This window comes from Pituophis catenifer, unplaced genomic scaffold (assembly GCF_029215685.1).
Source record: "Pituophis catenifer annectens isolate HBS135680 unplaced genomic scaffold, rPitCat1.0.hap2 SCAF_6, whole genome shotgun sequence".
NCBI lineage: Eukaryota > Metazoa > Chordata > Lepidosauria > Squamata > Colubridae > Pituophis > Pituophis catenifer.
This window is the reverse complement of record NW_027256886.1, coordinates 73,944,614-73,963,695: the sequence shown is the minus strand read 5'-3', so window position 1 is coordinate 73,963,695 and position 19,082 is coordinate 73,944,614. Positions and strand designations below refer to the sequence as shown.

Sequence of the window (19,082 nt, the reverse complement as noted above, 5' to 3'; positions counted from 1 at the left end):
TTGCCAACTGATTATGCTTATATACAGCTGTTTTTTTCAGCTTCAGCTACTCTGCTATAAAACAAAGTAAAGATTGTGTTTGAGGCTTGTAGTTCGAAGCAAGTAAGTCTCCAATTCATTTTTTAAAAAAATAATCTGAATAAAATCAAATTTGTAGTGCAAGGAAGCTGGCAGGCATCAAGACAGGCTTTTCACAGGATCACTAATAACAATAACGCTTAGACTTGTATACCGGTTTACAGTGCTTTACAGCCCTCTCTAAATGGTTTACAGAGTCAACCTATTGCCGGCAACAATTTGGGTCTTCATTTTACCCACTTCGGAAGGATGGAAGGCAGAGTCAGCCTTGAGCCTGGTGAGATTCGAACTGCCAGATTGCAGGCAGACAGCAGTCAGCAGAAGTAGCCTGGAGTACTTCACTCTGACCATGCGCCACCGCGACTCATTTAATGCCTTTAAATGCTCTGCTGACAATTCCTACCTTCCATTATGTCTCCAAGATGGGACACCTGAAACTTTTGTTCCCTATTGCACAACTGTCATCTCAATTTTAAACCTGTTTTGGGGGTTCACGGTTCTATTTTTCCAAGGAAAGATCTAAAGTTAAGCAAATGTGAATTGGGAAAGCTACTACTACCAGCTATCTTTTTTAGATTTGCTCAACAAAATGGGAGGGGACGGTAGAGCGTCATTTCCAAACAAATTGTGTGACCGTTCTACGTCTTAGAACAGGCCTCACGTACACCAGAGCTGGTTATTCTTCCCAGAACTTCCTCTGAAAATAAGCAGTGCCATTTTCTACCATTTTCAGATATGTAAATGGTAGAAAATGGTGGCATCTATGCTGAAAGAATTTTAACAACAACTGGGGGAAAAAAACCCTCAACAGCCAAGAATCAGCTAAAAGGTCAGAAGACAGAAACACCTGGTGTGTGGTTTGAGCCTCCTGCCTACTAGATATCATTGGGCTCTGCACTTCCTCCCCCATATGTCAAAAGCGAAAAACGATTTCTAGATATCAAGAGGTTGGCCATGCATATCCCACTTCTGAAATTGGTGCCTCCAGAAGCAGCTGTCGTGAATGGGATGATAGGAATTAACAGTTCAGAATATCTGGGAGATACCAAGTTCTTAATGATGGTTATTTCAGAGATTGTGGTAATGGTATGTTTTGAAAGTCAGTCGGTGATCCCAAGTAGCAGGGAGCCTGTATTTGTGAGAATTTGAACTGGGCAATTGAGAAACAAGAGAATGTTCTGACTTAAACCAGTTAGCCTAGGTTTCATATTTGGGAACAAAAATAAGAACTAAATTCAATTCATTCCATACATGAGCTACCTCAACCTGTACAATCAAGTCTGTATTATCAGCGTGGCAGGCTATTATTTGCCTTTTATGGGTGAGTAACCCATAACATATCTAGCAAATAAAGGTTTCTTGGAAAATTTATTATTTTCAGGGCCTTGAGTTTCTCCTAACCTTGGCCACAGATAGTGTGCTAGTCTTGCAGTAGTCTTGAAGATCTAGTAAACTGTAATTTAAGTGTTGGTATCCATGACATGATTTTTTTTTCAAGGATGCATTTATATTTTGAAGTTTAATTTAAAGATAATTGAAGTGGCATTGTTCTTCTTGTGTCCAATACACAAAAACTACGAAATGCCTTGTTTCAATGTTTCAGCATTGTTAAGGATATTCTTGGTTCATAATGATGTTATGGGTTATTGAGCAGAGTACCCCTTGAGTATGCACATGAAAGCGGCTGAGAGTGAATAACCATAGTTAATATACTGACACACTGAGTTGTGGTAGTCTTTTACTTTTTAGAAAAAAGTAAAGCAAAGTCCAATAACAATCCAAGTCATACACAGATAAGGCGATAGTTAAAATATCAATTCAGGGATATTCCAAGTACAAAGTCTTCTTACCAGTTGTTGTCATTACACAACAAAACAGTTCTTCTTGAGTTTCAAACAGGAACAACTTCAGTATTAAAACATTCAATAAATAGTAAAAAGCAACAAGTAGCAATGATCAAACAGCGGTCATACAGAGAGAACAGGTAGAGAGTAACAGCAAATAAGCAGATAAAATGGTGTAGTGTCCAGAAGCCATGATTCAGGCTTCCCCTTAAATACATTGGCTACAGAGCTTAACCAATCAGGTTACAGGATGATGCAATACAGTCTTAAAGCAATATAATACCTTTTGACAAACATGTATTTATAGTTTATATATTGCCTGATCAACTAGTTAGACAATAGCCATTTCCTAACAAGCATAATATGGCTATAAAGAACTGTCTCATATTATGGCAGTTGGAAAATAACATCCATCTGTCTCCTAGACTGGTTAGTAATAGCTGTCTAAGGTTTCAAGGGAAGCCCCCTAGCATTCTGAGGAGATGCTGGAAATTAAATCTGGGATGTTTTATCCCATCTGAGATGCCAATCATTTATGTAGATTCGGGCTATTTTTAACTAAGTTTACATTTTCCATTTATGCAGTTCATTTAAAGCAGTCCTGTGGCAGTCCAGCTCAAATACTGCAATATAGTACCGTGTTTTCCCGAAAATAAGACCCTGTCTTATATTTTTTGGAACTCCGAAATAAGCGCTTGGCCTTATTTTCGGGGAGGTCTTATTTTGAGGCGCGTGGAGCAAGATGAGGCTCCTCTTGCTGTCTTCCCTGATTTCCAGCTCTGCATTTAAATATTTTCGGGGAGGACTTATTTTTGGGGAGAGGCTTATTTTAGCGCATGCGCTCAAAAGCCCGATAGGGCTTATTATCAGGGGATGTCTTATTTTGGGGGAAACAGGGTAATGGGGTGGCTTGCATGAAATGAACAAGTAAGAAAAGCACAATAAACAGTTCCATGGAAAAAAATCCCATGCAAAGGTTTTAATAGATAGTGGGGAACTCATCACTAGTGGAAGGGATGGAAGTCTAGTCATTTTGGCCCTGGAACTCAAGGAAAAGGCAGATTTGAAATGTTTTTCTAAATGTCCTTAGAGTCAACGTCAAACAAATATCAGGGAAGAGGTGGTTCCAGAAAGGGGGACCTGCAATAGAAAGGCTTACCTCCTGAGTCCCATCAAATGACATTGTTTGAAAGAAAGGATTCAAAGCATGCCTACTTATTAGAGAAGGGGTGTCAAACTCAATTTCATTGAGGGCCACATCAGGGTTGTGTTTGATCTGGGGGGGGAACGTCACCAGGGCGGGCGCGGCCAGCTTGACGTCACTCGTGTCAGGGGGTGCCTGTGGTGGCCCGAGCACTCTGACAGCAAAAACGGAGCTCAGGATCACCATTGGGCAGAAGACATCGAAGCATAGCCAGCCAAACAAATAGATTTAAAAATAGTTCCTATCCTTGGGCTGTCAGACTCTTAAACACAACCAGAATCACTCCATGCACACATGACTAGTTTTTCTTTTTCTTTCTTTCCCCTAATTACTTGCATAGGGATTATTCTTTATACTATTCAGGTTTGTCATGGATTGCACCAGTGAGGCTAAAACCAATTTCATTGTATACAATGACAATAAAGGCTATGCTATGTTAGGAGAGCTGTGCGCACTCCATTTTCACTGGCAGAGGGTTGCAGGAGGCCATTGCAGCCAAAAACGGAGCCGAGAGGGCCGTGTGCGGCCCTCCCGAGCTCCGTTTTCACTGGCAGAGGCACCGCGGGCCGGTCCTTCACTGTTTCCAGGGCAGCCCCACAGGCCAGATCTAAGTAGCCTATGGGCCGGATCCAGCCCGGATCAAAGCTGGGCCTTGCGTTTGACACCACTGTATTAGAGCATGCTGGAAAGGCCAATACCTTTTGAGAGAGGTGGTCCCACAAATTGATGGTGTGCTTTATAGAGCTTGGATAGGTGATAACAAGCCTCCTGAATTTTATCTGGAAGCATATAGGAAATTTAATGCAGCTGGCGGGGGTGGGGAGGGGGAGGGAAGGGAAGGGAAGATGCATGCCAGTGAGAAAATGACTGGATCAGATCAAGAATCCAGCATACTGTTCCCAACAACTGTCATCCAGATATAATGGGAATCCATTGCTTGAAGATGACAGCAGCAAATGGCATTGCTGTAGAGCATACACTGAGTTTCCCCGAGACAATTGGCTAGTCATTGTTGGATCAGAAGCTAAACTGTTGGCCTGGTTCACTTTTATCATTATTACACACACTTGTTAATTTATATATCGGTATAAAAATAAGACTGTAATTTTTTTGGTGATACTCTTAGAAGGCTTTTCGGGATCGTAAATATTTTAGACTTCCTTTTTTCTCTATTTACAGATGGGTCAGAACGATTCCTTTGTGAGTCTGTCTTCAGCTATCAAGTTGCATCCACCCTGAAACAAGTAAAACACGGTAAGTGAATAAACTCACAAACTCTATTGTTATCAGTGGACCTGAATGTTGTGTCAGGATTTATCTATATAGAAATCCAGTAAGGTAGTAGAAGTACCTTACTGTATTGAAAACAGCAGGATAGAACAGAACATATTGGATAGAACAGGATAGAACAGAACATATTGCTTAACGCATTGTAAGCCTCCCTGAGTCTCCGGAGAAGGGCGGCATATAAATTAAAGCAAAAAAAAAAAAAAACATAATAAAAATATAGCAGATGTTTAACGAACCTATTGTCACAATATTATCCTGCGTAATAAAAAAAAACAAAAACAAAGTTTTATCTATATGGTCTATTTAACCAGGAGATAAGATTGTAACTTACATTATTTGATGCTGTTGTATTCATAAAACAAGCTATGAACATTGTACTCGTAGAAAGCTTTGTGAGCCATAACTTTGCTGTTAATAAAGATCGCTATCTTTCTTTCTGGGTCATCTGGTTTTTAATCTCTTGCTTCATCATCTCTTTCTCCTCATACTTGGTTCATGTGATACATTGGACAGTTTATTTGCTTCCGAAATGCTGTCAAGATGGGACAGAACTCTGGAAGAAAGTATCTGATTAGCGTAACTCTTTTTGAAGGAAACTTGATCACTTGCTATTTTCAAGCAAGTGATCAAGTTTCAATCTCTTTCAAAGAGATTGGCCACAGAGTTCTTAAAATACTATTTTTCTATCAAGTAAATTAAATGCTTGATTAGATGGCTGTTCCGCCAGAGTCTCTTCCAAAATTTGAATTTTGTAGATATATTCCTTTTGGGCCTACAGCGAGATGGACAATTTTAAGGTTTTACAGTAAGGATGCCCAACCTTGGCAACTTTAAAACTTGTGGATTTCAACTCCCAGAATTTTTCCCAGTGTAAAATCTCCATTCCCTCCCCAATCCAGGGAAAGGATACTGTAAAATCTCCATTCCCTCCCCAATCCAGGGGAAGGTTACTACAAAATCCCCATTTCCTCCCGATCAGCTGGGACTCAGGAAGCAGAGAATAGATGGGGGCTGGGCCAGTCAGAATTTTTACTACCGGTTCTCCGAACTACTCAAAATTTCCACTACCGGTTCTCCAGAACTGGTCAGAACCTGCTGAAACCCACCTCTGGTTAGATTCCCCTGCTCTAGAGCATGTCATAATATAGAATATATTAGGGCTAATGGTTGTGTATACAATCTATTTGTTCAGCTGTATAAAAAAACCACAGCACAATAAGATACCGCATGGCTAGTATTTCTTTATTCTCTTCTCTGTTAGCACAAAAGGTAAGCAGTTAATGTCACCAGAAAGAAGCCGCTTGCAAGATGTGACACCCCCAGGATCTTCGGTAGTGGGTGTAAATAATTTTTACCCAGACCACTCTCATAACAGGAATGAAAGTTCTCCGATTTGGATGAAGGTCAGGATAAAAACAATTTGAAAAAGATGATAGCTGGAATCAAAATAGGTCAAAACATTGTGAAGCTGGAAAAACCTACTTTGCGAAAAGTGAAGACCTCATAATGAAACTAGAAGAAGGAAAGTGGAAAATATGGGTTAATGTTAAATATCAAGGTGACAAGGGTTGTGTCAGCTATCTACTGTTACCTTCACTTTTCACTGTCAACTGGTACGTTCAGTTGTATGCTCTAGAGCAGGGATGGGGAACTATGGCCCCTTTATGAGCTGTGGACTTCAACTCCCAGAATTCCTGAGCCATCCATGCTCAGGATTTCTGGGAGTTGAAGTCCACAGTTCATAAAGGGGCCATGGTACCCCATCCCTGTTCTAGAGAAATAGAGAGGAGATTAATTCTAGGCAAAATGGCAATGAAAAATTTAGACAAGTTCATAAGGATATTTCAATGGCAGCAAAGATTAGAGTCAAAGATTGAGCCGCCCTGAGTCCTATGGAAATAGGGCGGCATACAAATCAAATAAATAATAATAATAGAGTCATTAAAGCAAAGGTCTTTTCAAGTGGTTCTGCGTGGAATTAAAAACTAGATGCTGAGAAGGTACTTGCCTTTGAATTATTATTTTTGAAGACCATAAATACTAACCACTCATTCAGTTTTGAACCAAATAAAATCTGGTGGTTGTGTTGAGGTGATGTTCAGCAAACAGAAACTCCCATGCTGCAGGCATGTGGGGTGAGAAATGCGGAATGAGGAAAAATTGTATTACCGTATTTTTCGGACTATAAAACGCACGAGTATAAGACGCACCTTAGTTTTTGGGGAGGAAAATAAGAAAAAAGCTGATTGGGGGTGGATCAGCCTCCCGGAATACCCCCAATCAGCTGTTCCCAGAGGTGAACTTTAGCAACAGGTTTGTTGGTTGTGAGCTCTGTGCCTTGCTTTTTTTCGAGCCTCTGAAAACTCCATTTCAGAGGCTGGGCGGGACTACATTCGATGTATAAGATGCACCCAAATTTTCACCCTCTTTTAGGTGGGGGGGGGGAAGGTCCGTCTTATACTCCAAAAAATACGGTATTCAAGATTGAGAAGAGGAGAAAACAAGAATAGATAAAATGCATGAATAGATAATTCCAGATACAGTTACTGGAATATCCTTGGAAGACACTCTGCAAATTATTATTATTTAAAACACCTCTAAATGGACAGCATTTTGATTGTTGGGTTTCAGTCTGAATCAGGACCACCTAACTATTAATGCTGTTATATAATACATGTGAGGCCAAGATTTCTTGGATCTTTTTTCAGGGAAACCTTGGGATTTATTTTTTCCCCCTGTTTTTGTCCCATGTTAAGTTTATTTTGGTACAACATTGCAAATTCCTAAATATTTCCAATCTCAAAGTAATTATTAAGTGTATCAACACTCATCCAGCTTTATACATATTTATAAACATTAACTACATCGATAAACATTCCATCCACGTATTAAGACTGTTGACACTTCAGATTTAATTTAATAGGGAATTCCTTTTAAAGACATTAAGAATTTCCTATCTTCCTTTGGAAACAGAATTTCCTACATCTAAATGTAGGGTGTCACTGGACATCTATTGAAGAAACTTTGGCAGAACAAGCTTGATATTAACATGTTCATATTAAAAACCCACTTTCCCCATAGATAAAATTGTCCAGTCATTGAGGAATAGCTGTCTCATTCGTTAGGTTTGTCTACGTCAATGAGGAACTATGACCCCATTGCGACCTCGAGTTACAACAATTCATTTAATGACAATTCAAAGTTACAACGCCTCTGGAAAAAGTGTCTAATGCCCATTTTTCACACTTACAATTGTTGCATTATCCCCATGGTCACATGATGAAAATTCAGATGCTTGGCAATTGGTTCATATTTATGAACCAATGTCCTAGAGTCATGTGATCAGCTTTTGTAACCTTCTGACACGCAAAATCAGCGGGGAAGACAGATTTACTAAACAACTGAAGCTGTTACTAACTTAAGAGCTTCAGTGATCCACTTAACAACCGTAGCAAGGAAGGTCATCAAATGGGGCAAAACTCACTTAAATGTTTCACTTTTAACTTTTCACACAGTAACATAAATGTTGGGCTCAATTGTGGTCATAACCTGAGGACTATCTGTATGCCACCAACCATTTTAAAAAATGTCTTTTGCCCAACCCCTTCAATTATTCTGTCATCATTCCTTGTCAACTGCTCTAACACTGATGGGTTTTTATATTGTTTTGCTTATGGCTTTTCTTGAACTATTAGTGTATTTGACATGTTTGAGAATTTTGACAAAATGAAAAGCATCTGATAGATAAAGGCATGAACAATCTCAGTGTAATACAACGACTTTGTTTTAGCTTCCTTGTGATGTACCAGCTGTAGCAGATGACAGAATGATAACGTATCACTGTGTGGAAGTGTTTGATATTTAAGTTAAGGTACAGCTTTTTTTTGGGGTTGGCTCACATGCAATACAGTTGTTCTAGAGAACAGATATTTTGGCCTTATTCATAACTTGAAGGATATATCCCAACATCTATTTATGTAGGGATTATCTGAAGTATTTTCACTGGCTAACAGTTTCTATGAGAAACAGCAGGATAGCTGGAATAAAGTCGGATCTAAAAGAGCTTTTGTAGGATTTAGAACTGGAGCAGCAGAAATAATACATTTGTTTTCCTCCAACTGAAAAATAAACGTGAGGATCTTTGAACAGAATTTGTTTATTTTTAATATTTTTTTTTATCCTGTCTTGGGGGTTGATAATGTCTTGTGAATCGTAGAGTGAAAACGAATTGTGTTGGATTCTAACTAGTTAATGTTCCTGTGATAAAAGATTTTTTTTCTGCTTTAAGACATGATGTGCGGCTTATAGTCCATTAAAAAGGCTTAACCAAAAGTTGATTGCAAACCCATTTTTTAATTTTCTGATACAGATCAGCAAGTCGCTCGAATGGAAAAACTCGCTGGCTTAGTGGAAGAACTGGAGGCAGATGAATGGAGATACAAACCCATTGAACAGCTCTTGGGCTTCACCCCGTCTCTAGGTTGAAATATAGCCATTTGTTGCTGTGGAGAGATCCAGGATTCGTGTAGCTCCGTTTTAAAACTTTTCAGTGGTTTCCTTCTGCGTTTTCCCACAACTCTGATGACAATCCAGAACTACAGTTTTGGGTTTTGTTTTTCACCAGATCCAATAAATATATATTTATATATCAGTAGTGGGTTTCAGTTTAGTTTGCTACCAGTTCGTGCGCATGCGCAGAAGCGTCTGGGCGGGTGGGCGGAGCCTCCTGCCGCCACCTCTACCAGTTCGCCCGACCGGGGCGAACCGGTAGCAACCCACCATTGTTATACATCTTTTTTTAGGGTTTTCTCTTTTTTTTAGCTCACTTTCATACTGCTTGAGGATAGTGTGATTTCTGTTAAGTAGGGAGATGTAATCTCTTTTCAGGGGGGCAAAAAAAACACTTTTTTTTTTTTCTTCAGAGGGAAAAAGGGATGATTATTTTAATTCAGCAGTCTTGATTTGTTGACCTTGAGCTGCCACAATGAAAATTGGCCCAGTGGTTGGGCTTGTCTTGTGTGTAACTCTAGGAGAGTGGCGTAAGAAGCCATCATTTTGAGCCCTAACCGATTGCTTTGAAGAGAAATGTGATAATAGAAAGAGGTTCACTTGGAGGCCAGAAAAATATTAACCGTTTCCTATATTTAGGTTGTTGCTGAGAGTGCATTTTGACAGCTGTTCCTCTGTTAATTATGTGTGGAAATGGTCAGAACAAGTCTTAAAAGGAGACATTGACTGCCCTGTTTGCTGTACCAGTCCACCCGAATAGTCTTATTTAGTAAATAAATTACTTTAGCTCTTGCCATGATGTTGGTTTTGGTATTTCTTTCAAGGGTTTAGGAAATAAGGAAATGGATTGATACCAATACGAGTTTCAGTAAAGGTACTAAGATTCACAAGGTCTACATAAGGGGCAAATAAAACAGTCAGTGTAACTATGACATCTTGAGCTTAGAAGTTTTCAGAAGAAAGCTGGATGACGTTCTCATAGCCTGGAAGAGAAGAAAAAACAGGCAAATGACTGATTTTTGGGTATGTGTGTGTATGTCCTTTATGCTGTCTAAGCTTGGTTGTTTCCTTGCAGATGTTTTCATTATCCAAACTAGGTAGGTAATGCCATCAAACGCCGATGATGTCATCTAGTTTGAGTATTAAAACATAGGAAAACAACCAGACACAGTATTGAAATATAAGAAAACAACCAGCTGCCTGCAATTACTGCAGGTTCGAATCTTGCCAAGGCTCAAGGTTGACTCAGCCTTCCATCCTTTCTAAGGTAGGTAAATTGAGGACCCAGTTGTAGGGGCAATAAGCTGACTTTGTATAAATATACAAAAGGATGAAGGCTATTGCTGAGCACATTGTAAGCCGCCCTGAGAAGGGCGGCATATAAATCAAATTAAAAAAAAAAAAACCCCAAACTCAATATTGAAACTTAAGAAAACAACCAAACTCAGAGTGCGCCAAGGACCTCCCCATTCAACCGTGAGCTACAAATATTGTTGACTAATTGTGGACATGCTACCAATAGGCTTAGTTTCTGAGATCCTGGTTTGTCATACTTGGATTATGCACTGCTGGCCCAAATTGCTTTAGCCGAGAGTCGATAAACTTGATCAGGAAGGCTTGATACTGAAATTTGTAGGATTTGGGGAGCTCATCAGTAGTTCCTCATCAAACTGGAGTAGGATGTTAAGTGAGCTGTCACAGGGACCTATGCTGGGCAGCTACTCTTCGTACGTTTCTGTTAATGACTGCATACTCAGTTTCCACATGACACAAAACTAGGTGGGATCATTAAATGCTATGGAGGAGATACATGTAGTCCTCGACTGACGACCACAATCGAGCCCAAAATTTAAGTTGGTAAGAGAGACATTTGTTAAGTGAATTTTGCCCCATTTTACTACCTTTCTTGCCACAGTTGTTAAGTGAATAACTGCAGTTGTTAAGTGGATCAGGCTCACATGACCCTGGGAAACGGCAACCGTCATAAATATGAGTTAGCTGCCAAGCATCCGAATTTTGATCACATGTCCATGGAGATGCTGCAGCAACCATAAGTGTGAAAAATGGTGATAAGTCACTTGTTGTAGTGCTGTCGTAACTTCGAACCATCACTAAACAAGGACTACCTGTACTCCAAAGTGCTCTAGAGAAAATGAGTTGAAAATAATAATTATATTTAATGGAGATAAATGCTAAGTTTTCCAACTAGGAAACAAATCAATTGGATAGGTATACAGTGCAGGATTTCTGGCCTAGCTATTGTACATGTGGGAAAAAAAAACTTGAAACTGCAGCTGATGACAAACTATGAATCAACAGTGTGATCTGGTTGTAACATAAGCAAAAGCTGTTTTCCAACTGCATCAGTAGAAACAACATTTCCAAATCTTAAGAGAGGGGATGTTTGCATCAGGAACAGTTTCATCCACTTCCAGCTGTGATAGAAGGCTTCTCTGTGTGTGCAAATAGAAGCTGCCTCACCCCCATGAAATAACCAAATGACGTGACTCACCTTCAGAGAGATGATGCAATTTATCAAAGCCTCTGCAAACCAAGCAACTCATCAATGACATTTTTAGCCTATATATATATATATTTGTTTTCTCAGGTTTTTGCGGGTGTTTGTATGTAGTTTGTATGTAGGTCTTTGGTTATTCGGGTCTTCTCCCACGTAAAATTGGAAGTGTCTTGGCGACGTTTCGACGAAGTCTCATTCGTCATCTTCAGGCTGGTGTTCTCGGCTTCGTGCTTCCAGGAGCATTGCTCCTGGAAGCACGAAGCCGAGAACACCAGCCTGAAGATGACGAATGAGACTTCGTCGAAACGTCGCCAAGACACTTCCAATTTTACGTGGGAGAAGACCCGAATAACCAAAGACTTATACACACACACACACACACACACACACACACCGTGTTTCCCTGAAAATAAGATTGGGTCTTATTTTCTTTTGGGCCCCAAAATAACCACCAGGGCTTATTTTCAGGGGTGTCTTATATATTCCCTGTCATATATTCTTATATACTCCCCCCTCCCATGTACGGGAGGCCCATTTCTTCCTCGCAGCGGGGCAGGAGGCTGCACAGTGCTGCTACCACGAGGCAGCGGGGTGGAGCTTCCCCACGCACCACGCACTGGCTTACCTCTGCGCCCCTGCAGCCAGGCCACCTCACATTGGTGCTTCCGGCAGCCCCATCCAGCAGGACCCCCTGTGGCTGCCAACTCACTTCTGCTTATTTGCGGCCGCAACGGAGCAGGAGGTCGAGTGACGTGCTGGTGCCACCCTGAGGCGGGAGCATGGAGCTGCCCCCACACGCCCCACACCGACTTACCTCAGATTTTCCACAGCCAGGCCATCCATGCCCTGACACCTGCCTCACCTCACAACCACGGCACCAACACTGTTCAGCCTCCTGATTTGCGGTCACGAGCAAGCAGAAGAAGTGGGCTGACGGCCACGTGGGCTCCTGCACATGGTTGTTAGTACTGCCACCGCAAGGCAGATATCATGGCGTGGGTGGCCTGGCTGTGGGGTCCCTGAGGTAAGCCGGTGGGTGCGTGAAGCAGTTCCACTACGTTCCCGCCTTGCCTCATGGCCATGACACCACAAGCAAGCAGATGGAATGGGCGGGCTTTTCATCATGATTTATATTGAACCATTTAATTTTCCACTCATCCCAAATCGAGGATACCACAGGGAAGAATTCGGAGAAAGAAAATGCGCAGTAAACCAGTTAACAAGAGAAGAGAAAAACAGCAGAAAGGCTTGTGCCGCAATGTTCTTGGGGTTTCTAGGAGATGCCAGGGGAACATTTTGTGCTTACTGACGGCTTCTCGGCTGCTATTCCCTCCCAAGTGCTTACAATCTGCACATGAACTCTAATGATGTACAAACAAAGCCTCAGCCAATATCTCTAGATGCAAATAGCAGAAGGGAGTCTTCTTAAAGAACTTGGAACAAAACAGCCCACCAGACGTTGCTAAACGCAGCCAAAAAGGAGCCCATACAGTCAGTCTCTGCTGCTTTGCAAATCCTTGTGTTTTTATAAAGCTGAAAGGGGGACATGCTGCTTAAGGGATGACTTAATGCCGTTCCAAAATATCTCTCCAATACCTCAGAGCGTGGCTATTTTCTACCAAGAAAGAAGCAATTATATGGTTATTTCCTTCTTGGCATGCTTCAAAGAGGTTTGAGAACCAGGAATTCAACTGATGAAGTCCGCCTCCTTGTTCAGCTGCAAGGATAGGAATTATTTCACAAGCTGATCTTCTACTTCTCATGCAATAGGTAAAGATGCTGGTATAGGATTGTACTAGGTGGCAAAATGGCTCCACCTCAACAGCAGGAAATGGCAGAGAAACGACAGCAGAATTTTCTTCATTTACTGTGTCATGCAGCTTGGAGTTCAAAGGTGCTATCTATATTTTTATATATATATATATATATATATGTTTTTACAGAGGCCTCCTTCATATGCTTGAGTCAATAATCCCGTGCAGAGGAATTAAGGAGGCAAAACTAGAGAACTTTGATTGGTTGATAAGAAAATCTATTTTATGTCTTTGCCAAGTTGCTCATAAAAAAAAATACTGGCACATAACAAGTGTTCCACATCAACAAACAGTTCGATGGCAGAAGGGTTGGATTGGTTGATCAAAACTTCCCTTTCAGCCTGGTTGTTGTTGTTTTCCTTGTGTTCAAAGTCCTCTTTTTGGACTTTGTTTAATAACATTTCTCTTTTCAAAACTCATTAATAAGGCGACAATGAGCAGTGTCCCCATGGTCATTTTAGAAGACTGCATCTAGACTTGGTTTTTGATCTTGTTCTAAAGTTAGTTTTGTTAAGTGGCAACTGTTTAAGGCAGGGGTCTGCAACCTTAAACACTCAAAGAGTCATTTGGACCCATTTTCCACAGAAAAGAAAACACCGGGAGCCACAAAACCTGGGTGGGCGTGGCCAACTCAATGTCACTCACTTCCACCAGTCACATGATCCCCTAGCCACGCCTACCCATCCAGTCATTAGGGCAGAGAACCAGTTGTTAAGAAACACTGGGAACCACAAAACCCTTTTGATAGCTCTCTCTTCCACCTCCCTCCCTCCCTCCCCCTCTCTCTGTATCTCTCTGTCTCTACCCTGGTCACTTCTCTATCCCCCGCCGTTGCCCTTACCTTCTCAGGACAGGCGAGGAGTGACTGGGAGGGGAGGGTGAGGCCAGCCAGTGGTGGGATCACCCGATGGAGAGCCACAACAGAGGGCCCAAAGAGCCACATGCGGCTCCGGAGCCACAAGTTGCTGACACCCGGTTTAAGGTAACATGCCATGGCCACTTTAAGACTGATAGACTTCAACTCCCAAAATTCCCCAGCCAATAAGGAATTCTGGGAGTTGAAATCCACAGATCTTCAAGTTGCCAAGGTTGGACACCCCTAATTTAAGGATTTGATAACATCTCATATCCTCAGTTATTAAAGAACAACATCAGTTTAGCATCTCTTAGAAAGATGCAGAGAACTATTCTTCTAAAAGTAGATCTACCTACTTTTTTCAAAATCTTGCCTAATAATTTCCTCTACAATATATGAAGCTGTTTTATCTCTATCAGATTAGAGATCAGTGTAGTCCAGTGTTCTCTGCTGTAACAAAAGTTCCCAAGGTCCATCATGCTGCTGGTACTGAACCTGAGACCTAGTGTAGGAGAAACAAAGGCCATCTGACCTATGTCCCTTTTTGGTTACTTCTAAAATAAAGCAAATGGGTGTTTGCTGTCACGTCATAACGGATTTCTAGAATGACTAGGAACAAGTCAACTGGAGATATTAATTTCCAGAAACTGTCAGGATCTGAACATTAAATATTACCTTTGATTAACTAGCCAAGCAGGAAAATTTCCACAATGTGAAAAAAAGATTCCAAACTTAACCAGTTTCTTTTTACCATTTGGATTTCAGCACCGGTGGGAAACACACAGAGACACATAAAGGAGGCATTAAGGAAAATAATTAGGATTTATGTTTAATTCTACGTACAAATTTAATTCTGATGCCCTTTGAAAGGGTCTATGGCCAACTCACCCCAGGACAACTCACTATGGTTAACTTGCCTCGGGACAAGAGTTACACTAATATCGAAGAAATAGTGGAACAGAATCATTAAAGAAAGAATGTCAAAGGAGGGACAAACTGAAATGTGAATTGCAAAAATTAAAATAATTTTTAATTACTTTAAATAATTGAATTATTGAATTGTCCCACAGGAGTTATCCCATGCCAAGTTGGCCATTGCGAGTTGTTCTGTGGTGAATTAGCCATGGTGAGTTCACCATAGCTAGTTGGCTGTGGCAAGTTGTCCCATTCCACTTTGAAGTGTTAATTTCTTCTAGGAAATAACAGAAAACTATCGGTGCTTTGCTGTTTTATCTAAATCAGGGATTCCCAAAGTAGCCAATATTGATCCCACCCCCAAGGGTTGACAGGCTTATCCATTATTATTTGTTATATTATTAAAATATCTATGAAATTATTTTCAAATAAATGGGGCTTGATGAACAATCTGAAATTTCATGAAAGGTTCAATGACCTGAGGAATTCGGGGGCTCCTGGTTTAGAGAAAGCAATGTCACGTTTTGGATTGTTAGCTTTTTCAAATTCTCTCTACTTTATCTACTTTTGTTTTTTCACCTTTTCCAAAATGTAACCAATGGGACATCAGAATTAATTTCCCAGCTGTTCATGCTGTTAGCAAAAGGAAGAAACGACCACATAAAGTGGTGAATTCTTCACTAAGGGTGTTCAAGCAGAGACTAGATCAGTGTTTCTCAATTTTGGCAGCTTGAAGATGTGTGAATTTCAACTCCCAGAAATCTTCCACCAGATTGCTATCTGGGAAATTCTGGGAGCTGAAATCCGCACGTTTTCCAGCTGCCAAAATTGAGAAACACTGGACATCATCTGTCAGAGATGCTGTAGAGCAAGGGGGTGATTTCATTGAGGGCCACATCAGGGTTGTGTTTGACCTCGGGGGGCGTGGCCAGGGTGGGTGTGGCCATCTTGAGATAACACATGTTGGGGGAACTTGTGGTGGTCAGAGCACTCTGCCAGTGAAAATGGACTCCTGATCTCCATTTTCGGCTGGGACAGCCTCCTGCAACCCTTTTCCAGTGAAAACGGAGCTCAGGAGGCCCGCACGAGCTCCGTTTTTGTTGGCAGAGGCACTGTGGGCCAATCCTTCACTGTTTCCAGGGCAACCCTGTGGGTCAGATCTAAGCACCCCACAGGCCGGATCTGGCCCACGGGCCTTGAGTTTGACACCCCTGAGTAGGCCAGGACATTGACCCAGATGTCCTCTAACATTCCTTCCAACCCTAGAAATCTACAGTTCTCTTATGGTAATAAAGGTTTACTGGGTTTTAAGCCAAGACAATTTATATGTGAACAACATACGCAAATGTCTTGCCCACCACAAATACACTTCATGGAAATGTGCATTTCAAGCCTAACTCTTTTTGTATAAATGCTATGCTTCCTTTTCTGGTGCCCACATATGTCTTCTCCATATTCCATTTTAAAACAAGCAGTTTAAAAAAAAAATGGCAAAGTTGATGACAGTTAATCCTCGTGAATCTCTATTTTCCTCCCTTTGTTCAACAGCATCCCCGAAGCTGCAGCATCGGTTGTTCCATGGGTTTTCTTTCAGCTGTTCTTTTAACTAATAATAAATGTTCACTTATGGGGTGATTTTTCTCTCTTGGCTGAACTCCCACACAAGCCACCGGTGGGTGTGTTTTTATTGCCCTGCACCCAAGCAAAACCAGAGGCTCTTTGTTGCAAGCTGCTAGGGAACTCGTTGTACTAAAAGCGAAGGAAACGGCTGCAGACTGGCTGTCTAAAATTAGTTGTTAACCACTGTGCTGTTGCTTGCTGAAGATCCCCACCAGATGTATCTCTGTCACATGCAGAGAGACAAAAATTTTATAGTGCAGGCAAATACTTCTACATCAGTTGCAGAAAAAAAAATGCAAACACCCCAGTCTTTATCTTCATGAGTGAGCGAGTATAGAGCAGGGGTCTCCAACCTTGGCCATTTTAAGACTTGTGGACTTCAGCTCCAAGAATTCCTCAGCCAGCTTCTGGAATTCTGGGAGCTGAAATCCACAAGTCTTAAAGTGGCCAAGGTTGGAGACCCCTGGTATAGAGAATCCTGTTGGATCAAACCAAAATACCTTCTTGTCCTTCATGATGGGACTATACGTTGGATAGCCTCTTTCCTTTAGGAGGGATCACATATTACAGAATTTTCGACATAGGGCCATATTTGCATGCAGATTTTTCAAGGTTTATTACTTCCTCATTTTAACGGTTAGCTGCAGGAAACACCAACACATGGCATCTGTAAGCACTGCAATACATAATACTGTCCTTTCTGAGCCTACCAACTAGAGTAGAGTAGAGTAGAGTAGAGTAGAGTAGAGTAGAGTAGAGTAGAGTAGAGTAGAGTAGAGTAGAGTAGAGTAGAGTAGAGTAGTATAGAATAGAATAGAATAGAATAGAATAGAATAGAATAGAATAGAATAGAATAGAATAGAATAGAATAGAATAGAATAGAACAGAACAGAACAGAACAGAACAGAACAGAATTCTTTATTGGCCAAGTGTGATTGGACACACAAGGAATTTGTCTTTGGTGCATATGCTCTCAGTGTACATAAAAAGGAAAAATAAAATACATTCATCAAGAATCATAAGATACAACACTTAGTGATAGTCATAGGTTACTAATAAGCAATCAAATCATACTAGGAAACAAATACAATATAAATCTTAAAAATACAAGCAACATGGTTATAGTCATAAGTGGGAGGAGATAGGTAATAGGAAGGATGAGAAGAATAATAGTAATACAGTTTTAGAAAATAGTTTGACAGTGTTGTGGGAATTAGTTAAGCAGAATGATGGCATTCGGGGGGAAAAACTGTCCTTGTGTCTAGTTGTTCTGGTGTGCAGTGCCCTATAGCGTCGTTTTGAGGGTAGAAGTTGAAACAATTTATGTCCAGGATGTGAGGGGTCCATAGATATTTTCAACTTCCATCTGTTCAGTGGTGGGGTATCAAAATTATGTGCAGTCAGGCTGTCCACTGCTCAACACCATTCTGGAAAAGGGAGGAAGCATGGAGTAAGGAAAGAGAAGAAGAGAAATGTTGGGTCTTTGCCTGAGAAAAGGTCCTAAATATGAGAAGCGAAGGACACAGTGGTGGGTTGCTACCGGTTCACCCCGGTTCAGGCAAATCAGTAGTGGTGGCGGCGGGAGGCTCCGCCCACCCGCCCAGACGTCATCAAAAACGCTCTGCGCATGCGCAGAAACTTTTGCACATGCGCAGAAGTGCCACGCACACACAAAGTGTGCGCACACTCCCGCACACTTCCAGCCAGGAATTGAAACCCACTACTGGAAGGACCCGACGTTGAAAGCTTTGTGTGATACGGGGTTGTAAGCAAGTTCACTTGGGTTTCCCCTGGCTGTAAAGACACAAGAACCCCATGGGGACTAACAGAGATGGAAGAGAAAGAGCATCAGCATCACATATTTGATCACATTTTGTGCTCAACAGCTGAACCAAAATGCATTTAATCAAGTGGGTTGATATGCTTGAGGGATGTATCATCATTTTCCTTAGATACCGCTATGATTGATCATGCTAGCTGATTCATGACAAATGCCCTTTAATATGAGACATCTGCCTAGAATCCCAGAGGCCAATACGAATGTTAATCTAGTATTCCTCACTTTAGTGCCCTTCCTGTACGAGAACCAGGGGTGGGCTGCTGGGGGTTCTCAGGGAGAACCTCTAGCTAAGATTCTGTGCAGTTCAGAGAACCCCCAAATCCCACTCCTGGCTGGCCCTGCCCACCCCACCCCACCCTTCCCAGGAGTACCCATGCAGCCCGTTTTGGATGTAGGTAAGTGCAGGGCGCACACAGAGGTTCGGGGAGGGTGAAAAACAGGCTTACCGGAAGTTTGGGAAGGCCCTCCCCAGGCTCCAGAGGCTCTCTGGAGCCTGGGGAGGCTGTTTTCACCCTCCCAGAGGCTCAAGGAAAGCCTCCCGAGCCTGGGGAAGGCAAAAATGCCCCCCCCGCCATGGTGCAGGAGGCTGACTAG

At 41.6% G+C, this 19,082-nt stretch overlaps 1 protein-coding gene across 1 annotated transcript in view; it reads left to right on the top strand.

Annotated features, from left to right (window-relative positions):
* ANAPC16 (anaphase promoting complex subunit 16) overlaps positions 1-9,719 on the top strand; it is a 33,595-nt gene extending 23,876 nt beyond the window's left edge. Inside the window, exons 3-4 of the mRNA XM_070945403.1 lie at positions 4,306-4,380; positions 8,786-9,719. Of these exons, the coding sequence (XP_070801504.1) occupies positions 4,306-4,380; positions 8,786-8,901 (191 nt within the window). The 3' untranslated portion in view covers positions 8,902-9,719. The remainder of the gene's footprint in view (positions 1-4,305; positions 4,381-8,785) is intronic.
* Positions 9,720-19,082: the final 9,363 nt, after the last annotated feature.